Raw genomic sequence first — 12388 nt, 5'->3', positions numbered from 1 at the left:
AGCTTTTGATTAGCCTAGAAAACATGTTAGAATAATTTGAGTTCAATGAGTTCATTTAATGATTGTAATTGTTTTCACATGTAAAACATAAACGTTTCTGGGCCCACAAAGAATGAGGAAGTCCGTCTCAGCAGAGCATGAGGTTTGACACAAGAACAGAGGAGATCATGACATCCTATTATTAAGAACTCTTGACATGCTCCAGCTCTCCGTGGCGTAACCGAAACGTTCGCTTAAACACGTCTGTGCTCCAGGATCGAGGCTCATAGTGTAGCTGCGCTGTTCTCCGCAAACTCTGAGAGGGGAGCCCTTCCTGACTGCGTATAAATAGATGGATATTTTTACCCCACGCTTTTTGCGCTAACCCAGTGCTGTTTGATTAGAGCTCTGCTGGCCTCTGGCAGACACACTTTTTCTTGAGTCTATTCCTTCCCTTTCCTCCTCCCAGGAGAGCTGGGAGAGACACTGGGTGAGAGTAGGACTGCATTGTCCCTCCTTTAACTCCTCCAGATGCATCTCTTTATCAGACCTCCTAACAGCAAGAACACAACCAATTCAGAAGCAGTTCAAGGTTTCTGCCCTGCAACAAAGTCATGTTTTTCATCAGTATTTTTGTTTTGATTTCCAGTAAATGTGTCTAAACACCACTAAAAATTAGATAAATGTACTTGAGAAGAACAGTTGGGTAAGATAATAAGCCTGTTTGTCAGATACAATATCTCATCACAGCTGGTGCCCTAGTTTGTCAGAAAGAAATGAACATTTAATACTTTTTGATCATCGCAAAGCCATTATTCACTATAACAAGAAATAAATAAAAATTAAAAAATTTTTGCTTATTTATTTGATCAAAAAAACAGTAAAAATAGTAATACTGTGAAATATTATGACACCAAAAACTGCTGGATTATAACATAGCTAAAATGTGATTTAAACTATATTATAATATAGTGTCAAATACTTTTTGTTTGTTTGTTTCTCAATTTCCCGGTTCAGATCCAAGATTTTTGGTTCAAAAAGGAGTTCAGTAGGGTTTAGGCCTGATGAAAATGTATATTTTCTACTTCTTCTTCTTCTTCTTTTATAGTACAATAAGTAACAGCAGCATGTTAGACCATTTCTTCAACATGACAAGTTTTAAATACTCAAACAGTTTATCAGCACATGCTGTACCTAATGTTTAATCTGGAATTGTGTGTGAGGTGGACTTCGCAATGCCTTGACCAACGCTAACGAACAGAAGATTATTAGTTTGAAAGCAACTTCTCTGTGAGCTGTGTTTAATTCACCGCTACACTATTGACAACAGACAATGGATGTTTTGTTGTCCGGACATTTTGTCAAGCTTTTGCCAAGATTTTGCTACTGAGACCACACCTTTTCACTTCACAGATCACACTTATGGTTGGTTTAAAAGCTCAGTTTGAAGCTGCTGTGCTGTTGGTTTCTAGTCGGCGTTTCCTCTTTAACCACACCGTCAAACAGCATCAGGAGGACTACTCGTTTGCATAGTTAAACTCTGCTTACAGTGCAAAATTACCTTGATGTTACTCATTTTGCTTTACGCAAAATTAATTTCAGAACATAATATTTTAGCCAGTTTGCTCACTTTATTTTCCCTTTCACCCAATTCCAAATTCTCCTCTTGTTCTCTTCATGCAAGAGCATGATCCACAACTACTCGACACAGCCCCAATACATCAACTAGAGACAGAACTGATTGACCAGGTGGTGCTGTCACTTTAGATAGCAGGATTTCAGAACGGATAAAGAATTCCAAAGTGCATTGTGTTGCTCTCTACAGTGATATAAGAACATAGGTAAACTTTATCATGAGTTTAAAATTCACCATGTCCCAATTACTAATATGTGCTGATCTAGAAAGCTGATAGCTGTTAATCGATTCGTTTAGTGCAGTTTTTTTGTCATGTGTTGGTTGGAATGCTGCTGTGCTTCTGACACCTGTTAGCTGTCTCCTCATCTGCACGCTCCAGACCAGTGCTGTGGGGGGGCCGCAGGGTTTATTAGTTTGGAAAAAAATCTACTTTTCATAATCCTCCAAAATAGCATAATCTCTTTAATCTTTCCCCCTGTGTAATCACAGTCTGCCCAGACTTCATGCACAATTCAGGCCAATCCCACTTGCCCTGGCTACTGAGCACATGAGGTAGCCACCGTATTGAGGCTGAGCTCAGTACATAACTCAGATTATTGTTCACACACACATCTATGATCATAAGAGCGCTCTACTCTGCTGTAAGTGTTGGTAAGGTTCAGCTCAAATTAGCCAAACAAGCAAATGCTAGGGTAAAATGGATTAAGATGACCATCGGTTTTTAGTTGTCAAGTGTTTCAATTATTTTTATTCTACATTTTTAAGATTTAATTAATTGTATACTTTTTATATGTATTTTATATGTCTACCTGCATGACTATTAACCGACATCAGGGAACTGTAAACATGTGAATGTGTTGTTAAATTATTGAAATATTAATTTCAAGTAAATATTTTATCCCAAGGGGTTTGGCTGACAAAAACGTTCGGGCATGCTTGCATAGCATGAAAACAACAATAACATTACACTCCCAAAGTATTTTTGAATACAGAATAAAGAATGTACTTTAATTAAGGGTACTTAAGTTTTGGAATATGATTATGTAATCCAGATTACATGTAGGCTAATCAATTACTACCCAGCACTGACTTTAACCATACAGGAATAATATCAAAAACATTCAGTAAAAGTGTGGCCAGGGCCTCTTGTGCCAAGCAGATAGGCTGATCAGAATGCATCATAAATGTAAAATCTATCACACAAATGGCATTTAGATGTAGATATTTAAGGTCAAATGGAAAACTTTATATAGTGGATAACTTGTTGAGGTTTGCTCCTGTAGATCATTGTGTTAGTAGAGCTCTTGCTTTCTTTTTCTTTAATTGGTCTTGAAGCTTTGCACCTCCAAAACACTCGCAGATGTTGATGGCGATGAGCATGTTTCTCTGTAACACAAAACCTCAAACACAAACACATGCAACAAACCAGTGTGAAAGAGACAGAGAGGGTGCAACCTTCATCAGCACAAAGTGCATAAAGCAGATCATTACACATTGTACCCTACAAAAATAACTAGCAGAAAGATTTGCTTCAGAATGAATGAATGAGCAACAGTGGATCAGTTAATAAATCAGTCAAATCCAAATTCTAACAATTACTCCACTGATTATCATGTATATTATGTCTTTCATAAAATACTGGACCATGCACTCAAAAGTTCAAAATCTCAATGAATTATTAATAGTTTTTAATTAAATTACATTTTCAGTTGTATGGTGGCTAAAACTGAGAAAGTCTCATTAAACCTAATCTCTAGCTCCTAATATAAATTAGTTTGTTTGAATTGTCACAATTTGCATGGTTCAAAGACTTTTGCAAAGAAAAAAATAAACTGCAAGTGGCCCGGGCTCTAGTTTTAAAGTTTGTCAATAAATTCATCTAGCACAGCTGTATTTTCACTCTGTTTTGAGTTACAGTATATCTCTGAAATAATTGGTACTTATTACTTCTGGAAAATAAAGAGGAGAATTCTGACCAACGTCAACACTTGGTTTCCTCTAATTTCTTCAGAGTTGTCTGCGGAACACATCACTGTGCTATCATTTAAATGACATACATAATAAGTGCAATATAAATTGTATGCAATAATCTAAACTTTGACTGGTGAGATTACATCTGAAAGCCAGAATTAAAGCCCCAAGTGGTATTACATTGTTACAAAAAATGGCGACCGAGTATGAAAGCCTAGTGTTAAAGACAAGCTGAAGGGAACAACAACAACAACAACAACTGGACCTGGATGCCCAGGCTTGGCATCACTCATGCTTATGCCAGAGAGGAACTTTCTCCCAGAATGGTTGAGTGAGGAAAATGCGTTTTCCTGTGATGAATGTCTGGTCTTCCTGTAAAAGTCACTTCCCTGGAAAACTGCTGGAGTCATGGCTTTACATACTGGAAGTACAAATGTATGCACACGTCAATTTCTAAACTTGGATGGTTGTCTGTAGACTGATTGTGAAAGCACAATGTTCATGTTGCAATTGATCAGCTCTTTCAGCTGTCCAGATGTAAACCTGAGAGTGCAATTAGCAAACAGCTTGAAATATGTCAATAGTTATTGTATAAATGCCTCATTTTAAATGTGCAGCAAAGCCTGTAAATCAGAAGGAGTGTACTGGATGCATGCTACCAAGGTAAATATTATAGTTAGTGCAGATGATGAATCGAATTTAACAAGTGGTGAGATATCAAGAAATATAGAAAGCGGTAAGATACCAAGAAACTACAGTTAAATACTGTTGTTTAAGTCGTTTTATCAATTAAATGTTTACAGCAGTTATGTGAAATTCTGTTGAAATTCAGATAAGAATTAAACTGAACTGAAACCAGAACAGCCATTCATGTACTAATTTTGCACATGCATGTGATTATCCAAACTAAGACATTCTGAATAAGACATTTCCATGTAAGCAGCATATGATTGCCTTAACCTGAATGCTCTATTTGGAATAAGCTTTTTTTTTTCTTTCAACACATCAAAATGTTTTATTATACAATACATTGTCATAAATATGTTAACACTGTTATAACACTGACATAGTCACCCATCAGTGAATTTTAGAAATTAGGTCAATGTGTTCAAAACCTTAAAATATGTAACTTTTTTCTGCTAGAAAAAAAAAAGTGTCCATAACTATTATAGTATCAGTTCTAAATTTCAACGTGTAACTTTGCAGTCTGTCCTACACTGTCAGGAGTTGATATGACTTTCTGAGCAACATATAATAGCTCTGTGAGGGAAAACTGATATATAAATATTTGAAGTAAAAGTGGTGAGTGTTGATGCTTCAGTGTTAAGCTTGAGCTTCTCCTTGGCGAGAGAACGATTAGTGAAATCTCCTCTGATAGCAGCATAAACTGACAGTCGGAGGTGAGGTTTTGCCTGTATGGATTTGTGAGGTCTTCTCTGTAGTTACGTTATAACAGATATTGCACCATGTTATGAGTTAGGGTGGAAGAATGTGTGCTTTTCTCTTCATTTATAATGCTGTGTACATCTGCGATGTCCGTATGTAATCTGATTGCATGATTTTTGATATACATGCCGCCGTTGGATTAAAATTCTGTGTGCGTTTCCGTCAGTCTTCGGTGACAGACTTTTGTGCACGTGCATGTGTACACCTGTTCTACATAAGCACTAAAAAGTCATGCCAACACTCAGGTCTCAGGGCTTTCAAGTGCACTGGGGTCAATACGTCAATGCATTTCACCTTCTATCATTCTTATACCCTTCTGCTTACTTTTACTGTTTTTTGTTCCTTCTTTTTCTCTACAGCATCTGTTCGCAAAGCGACAGAGGAATATATAATTAAAAAAAATAATAAATCAAGAAACAGCATTCCACTCTACCGTCTAGAGAAGATGCTAACGATTAGAATCAATAAAAAATGTGTGAGCTTATTGAACAAAAGCAACAGTGAGTGTAATTGATTTTTCCTCCTGACACTAAAATTTCATAATAATTTAATCCTAAAGAGAATGTAAAAGCTGTGTTTCTTTTTTTCCTGCACAATTATCTCTGTCGATATTTACAACGATGAAATCTTATTGCAGCACATTTTAATTGATATTCCCATAACAGGGTTCACTGCTTACATCATTACAACTATTAATGCATGAGCACAATAAAATGAAATAAATATGTTGCACTGCATGTCTTCTATGAATACAGTCAGTAATGCTATTATTATTATTGTTATGAGTGGGTTATAATGTGGTCTTTAATATAGGTTGTTGTGGGAGCTGTGCTCTTGGCTCAGGGAGGCGTCTGGCTCAGGCCTCGCTAGTTTTGCCCTGCCCTTGAGATTGTGCAGACACATGGCAGATAATGTTCTGACACCAGAAACTGAAAACCGTCAGGAAATCCTAACAACACTTGTCCTTCTCTCATGCTTTGGAGAAGAGCGGCAAAGCTCTCAAAACAGGCTTCGCTTACTGTAAAGCCCATAGCTGTGCGATAGTCACACTCACAGCGAAACGGTCATCCATTTCTGAACCCTTTTTTTACATGGAATTATATTAGTGTGCAACTAGATGTCTACTTTCTGTAGTTTTTTTTTTTTTTTTTTTTTGTAATATATATATATATATATATATATATATATATATATATATATATATATAGAACCCCAATTCCATACGGTAATAATAACAATATATTTGTGTGTTGTGCCATTAGGCTAAGCATTAGGGCTATACTGCCAATTTGAGACAAAAGTCAAATTAAACAAATGCTTGCAGTGGTTTTGTAAACATCCAATTTAAAACTGTTTTAAATTAGAATAATTTGTGTCAATTATGTCCCCCAACCTAAAATTACAATATTACCATATTTTGTAATATCAGCAGTTGTTGTTATAAGCTAAAGCAATCAAATTGACATACAAGACAAGATACAATACTGAACGCTATCTATTTTTATAGGCTTGCATATAATTGCCTATTTAATATTTACCTATTTAGAATTTTCCGCGTGTGGCCTAAAACCGAATGCGCCTAATTTTATATATAAATATTAGCAAATACCCAGACTAGTCGTTGAATAAGTTTGAAATATGAAAATGTTTGTTGTATGGGGTGTCGGAAGGGTTAATTGTCCTGTTCCCACAGTGTGGGCTTTGAGCGCAAGGTCAAAGATCTCATTTTACCGAGCACGCGTGCGCGCCGGATTTCTGCAGGCGCTGCAAATCCTGCAGGTCGCAACACAACTGAAGGCCTAAACACACACCAAGAGAGAGCGAGACTTCGCACAGCTTCTGCTTTTAGCTTTATTTCTCCATCTCTCTTTTTTTCTTTCAAATGATGTAAAATAGGTTAAAATTGCATGGCCTGTTTAAGTTACGCGCTATTAACTGATAAAAAGTATTTCAACCTCTGAAAAAGAAGAAGTGTTTTTACCATTTTCTTACCAAGTAACGGTCTATATGTAATTCTACTTGAAACGTAAGTTTAACCCTCGACTACGAGTCCCGTCATTGACAGCAAGAGCGCATTTCTGCATCTGGGTCGTTTGAGCTCAAAGTTCAGCGTCTGCAGGACACCACCTGAATGATGACTAATTGATTACTGGATTGCAGTGATGCGTGATAACAATGCGGCATACAGTTAAACCGAAATGTTGCGTAACTTGACAGACACAGGAATTGACGCATAAAATCAATGCCATTTCACTGACTTTAATAAGCAAAATAGGAAACCATTTCTTCCAAAAACAGCAAAAACGAAACAGAAACCAGCCTGAATGGAACAGTCCGAATTGAACTCTATTCTTTTTCCATTTATATAAACAGATTTGAAAATTGATCCCCTCATAATACATGAAATTAACAAACAAGACAACAACCCGCTGCTGCAGTTTACATTTGATTTCAACACAGTTGAATCAGTATTAAACCAAAAAGATTGTTAAATGCATGACTTTTTAACAATATTTCTTAGATGCAAGCACCATGCTTATTCAATATGATCTGACAGTTTGTTAATTTAATCATTAAAATAAAAACTATGCATCTGGCCAGCAGAACCAGAATCTCGACATAATAATAAAACAAACAAAAAAAACAGAACAATAACATGAGACATATCATTTTCATTTTTGAGATTATGCAGAACCTGAATCCCTTATTTTTTACTGACCGGCAGAAAAAAAAAATAAAGGAAAACATTTAACATTGATCATTGAAACTCTCCATTGAAATACATGCGTAGTTTTCATGTTAGGCAATAATACACAAACCCCTGATTTAGGAAGCCTACACCCTCGAGCTGGATTATAATAACAACTACATTTTGAAATGTTGGTTTATAAAACTGGCAGCTCATATATCTCAAAAAAAAAAAAGAAAAAAAATGAAAGAGTGCCCGTTGTTTGAAATCCTACCCATCAAAAAAGATACGAACTATGAGTATTGCTTATGTTATAGAATAGCAATAGATTATGCAACAGCCTGCATGAAGAAGAAGAAAAAATAAAAATAAAAAAACTACACACACACACACACACACACTCTCTGGTATCTCGCTACAACTAGACGTGAGACTATGAGCACCAGTTAAAATGAAAGGCGTGCTTTAAATTCACCTATGACTACATGTGCGTGTGCGGGATGTCTTCCTCAAAGGCGGTTTCTGCTAAAACAAAGAAACAATCAAAAAGTCGAAATGAAAACTACCAATACCAAAATCATTCCCCCCAAAAGTGCGCTTCTTTTACAAAGTTTGCTTGCTTTAAATGCAACTGCAAAATGCCCGTTACTGGAAATCCATTCCCAAAACATGAAGCAAATCAGAAAAGTTTGGAAACAACCAGCTCTTCGATGTCGGTTTGTAGGTTTGCTGTTGCATATATTTACAAGTCCAAATGAACCATACAATGAGCGACCGGAGAGCCAGTCTCATATCCCCAAAAAAGAGCTAAAGATCAAAAACATGCTCTTTATGATACATAATGAACAGAAAGAAAGAAAGAAAGAAAGAAAGAAAGAAAGAAAGAAAGAAAGAAAGAAAGTGTATAAAATAGAAATTATTACCATACATGTCCAGCATGCAGGATTAATATCTTAATGCAGATTTATGTGTTTGTTTTTGTCGTTTTTTTCCTTTTCTTTTTAATATATATCTATATATAACCAAGCAGGCAATAAACCAATGAGATGTTGCATAAAGTTCCCCCTGTCGCCTCACTCAGGCGCGTTATACAGGAGAAGTAAGGGAGGTTTGCATATTGTGGTGCTCTCAACATTTCTGGCCAAGTGGAAAAAAAAGTCCAAAGTTTCTCTCCCCGCTTAGCACAAACATTTTTTTTTTCCTTTTCTTTTTCCTGAACAACCAAGAACAAACCAGACGATGGAAAGAAGGTTTTATCTGAAGTTATCCTAAATACAAAAAGCCATTTCTTCGCTTTTCTTTTTGTTGTGAGATCTCTACGAAAGGGGTAAAAGTCCTACTACAAGCAACTAATCTACATTTCCCAGAAAACATTCTAACGTTCTTCGCGTTTTAGTTGCCAAGATCGGTGGCGATGATTACATATGAGATTATTATTTCTTTTGGATTATTCTTCTAATACGAGTACTGCTGTTAGCTGAATTAGCGCAAAGTCTCTCAGGCATAGGAAACACACACTCACATGAAGAACTCTGGAGAGGACGGGTTGTCGCTGGTGGATCCTGCCTCGCGGAACCCGTTCGCTCCGCTCAGTTTCTCGCACTTGAGTTTGTAGGCGTCTCTCTCTCGGGCCAGCCGGTTGATCTCTTGCTTGAGCTGCTCTACCTGGTTGATGAGCTGCGTCTTCTCGTTCTCCAGCACGTGCTTCTGTTGCACGCGCTTGTAGCGGCACGACTGCGCGTAGCCCCGGTTCTTCAGGGTCCGGCGTTTCTGCTTCAGACGGATCACGTCGTCCTTGGTGAAGCCCCGCAGGTGTCGGTTCAGCTCGCGCACGGACATGGACACCAGCTGATCGTCGGAGAAGCGGTCCTCCACGTTCAGGCCGCCCCCCGCGCCGTGGTGACCCTGCTGGCCGAGGTGGTGGTGGTGGTGACGGTGGTGGAGCTGCTGGTGGGACCCAGGCGAGGTAGGAGAGGGGCTGTCGGGGTCCTGACTGTGGTGGTGTTGGTGGTGGTGATGGTGGTGGCCTGGCATGTCCTCGGGGTGATGGGGGATTGCGCCGTATTGTTGGTGTTGGTGTTGGTGGTGGTGCTGCTGCTGCTGCTGCGCATGGCTGTGGTGATGATGCACTCCCCTGTATCCCTCGAAGCCTCCTGCTTGCAACTGCTGCTGCACATGAGGAGGCGGAGGATGGCCGTGCGCCGTGGCTCCGATGAGAGCCTCCACCGCGTCTTCAGGCGTCAGGCTTAGCGTCTGCGGATCGATCTGCTGCGGATACGCGCCGCTCGGCATCCAGTACAGCTCCTCCAGATGGTTCTTCTGCTCCGTGGGGCTGAAGCTCGGGGAGGACGGCACCGAGCTGCACGGTGTGCTGATAGGAGTGGAGGACACGGAGCCCTGCGGCTGGAGGCGATTGCACTGCCGTATATTGGAGCGGTCGAGCCCCGCCATGGCCTCTTTCTTCACCTCAAATTTCATCAAATCAAAGTCATTGACATATTCCAACGCCAGCGGGCTGGTGGGCAGCTCGGGCCCCATGGCGAGATCGGCGCTCATCGTGTCCCTGTTCTTCAGCAAAGAGTTCACCAGCGTCGCGAAACCCGACTTTTGCCTTTCTTCCCCCTCTTTGCGCATGCAATTTTCTGGATGGGTTTCCGAACGCGACGCGCTAGAGCGCTGGAGCATGCAGAGTCGCTCGAAATGTTCAAACGGGAGGAAGCAAAATAATAATAATAATAAAATAAAATAAAAACTTTCTGGACTAATGCACTGCGAAAGACATTTGCCTCATATGGACGCGCAGAGCGGTCTTTGGACGTCGACAGCTGCAGTCTTTGGACAGGACTGGAAAAAGTCAAGTCTCTCAAGCGCGCGTCCCGTCTTGAACTCAAAACATAAATAAAAGACGAAAATGAGTACCGGACAAGGGCTCCCGTCCCGATCCCGGATACTCCAAAATATGTCCTTAAGCCAGTGAAGCAGCGTTGAGGTGGATGGGTGCTGTGTTTGTCCAGCTCTGCACCGCAGAGAGTTCAGCTCGCACTCACTCCTGAGTATTCAGACTGTAGCAGGACGCCAGAGCCCTCTGCGCTGTTATAGTCTACGCGTGCGTGACGTCAGAGGAGGCTGTATGTTGTCAGCTGACGGGATGAAGAAAGGGAGAGTGGTATTTCGTGTATTGACTGATTGGATATGAGCGCGCCTAACGAGAAGCCGTTCGTTCTGTACTACATGCAAAGTCAAGCATACTGTAACTGGACATATTTTCAAAACGTCACGTTCTTAAAAAAAATTAAAATAAAAGTGTTACTCCATTTAATGCATCCAGCTCTTTTCTCTTTATTTGAATTTAAAATGAACTCTAAATTAGTTTCCTTGCGCGTTTAAAATAAAAAACAAACCTTGAGATGCTTTGTGAAAGTATTTTATTCAAAGTATAGACCATACAAGTTTAAAGTATATTCTGTGATGGAGCAGCAGGTTTACGCAGTAGCCTACTTCAATACAATTGTTGATAAATCCTGATAATAGTAGCCTTTATCCGCTGTCAGAATTACTCAACTGAACAAACATGTACGTGTTTGTGTCATTTACAAGAACAAAATGGTTTTATTACTTAGCATAGACTATTTATTAAAATATATAGCCTATTGCAAAACATCATGGATGTGTTCAAAAGTCGTCGTTGTAGATTCTGTTAATGAGAATGGTGCTTTGCGTGAATGAGGACGCCCGGGACCCATCAGGTGTATGTGTTATTGCGATATTTATTGACTCGTGGATTTTCAACACGGCAAGCTGATGTGAAAGGCTGGCACTGCGCTGCGGGTGAAGCTAGATTGAGGAAAACCCACCCAACGCTGCCCTCATGCGGCGCTCTGCTGCCGCGCCTCCTCTCGTGCGCTACTGCTAGTCAAGACTGTAAGATAAGTGAGTTCATCTGTAAATAAATTGTAAGGAATAATTATAATAAATAAATATTTTGCATAACTGTGAACAGAAAGTTGAGCCCTAAAACTGTTGTCTTAAAGTAAAAGACGCATTGTGCATCAACGAGTGTTTTGATCATGAATCTTTCATAACATGCATGGCTACAGCGTTGTGTGTAAGACTATTGATTATTTTTGTTAGGCACAAGTCATATACACAAACACATTAAGTATTTATTAAAACTGCTTAAATATTGGCTATTTCTGTAAGTGTAATGCCAATTTAATTAGTAGGCTACTAAAAAATTATTCCATATTTACATTTCTTTCTTCAGTTAATGATAGTTTCTCCTTCCCTTCTTTTGGGCTATTCTTATTTGACTCGACGCAAAATTGAATTTAATATTATGTCTTTGATCGGGTATGATTAGAAATAACTTTAAGAAACAGCCGCCGAAATTACCCCGCTGAAAATGACGGACACAATCAGTCCAGTCAGTTTATTCAGCAATGTTCACTAATAAAATATGCACAATATATGTTATATAAGCGTCACTTACCAATACCCACGAATGCTTCACATTTAATATATTTTGTATATATAATTGTGTTTTAATTATTTATACACTATCATGTATTTCCCCCCACTCTGTCGGTTATTACGAATTTTACTCACCCATGTCACACACACACAAAAAAAAGTCACTTCATCGCATCTCCAAGTCAACTATAATGCCA

General features: G+C 39.0%; 1 protein-coding gene across 1 annotated transcript; it reads right to left on the bottom strand.

Annotated features, from left to right (window-relative positions):
- Window positions 1–7278: 7278 nt before the first annotated feature.
- mafba (MAF bZIP transcription factor Ba) lies at window positions 7279–10784 on the bottom strand. The gene has a single exon (XM_079400061.1). The coding sequence runs from the start codon at window positions 10404–10406 to the stop codon at window positions 9240–9242; it is 1167 nt and encodes a 388-aa protein (XP_079256187.1). The 5' UTR covers window positions 10407–10784; the 3' UTR covers window positions 7279–9239.
- Between the last annotated feature and the right edge of the window lie 1604 nt (window positions 10785–12388).

The sequence above is a fragment of the Barbus barbus genome, assembly GCF_936440315.1.
Source record: "Barbus barbus genome assembly, chromosome: 40".
Taxonomy (NCBI): Eukaryota; Metazoa; Chordata; class Actinopteri; order Cypriniformes; family Cyprinidae; genus Barbus; species Barbus barbus.
This window is presented reverse-complemented; position numbering and strand designations above follow the sequence as displayed.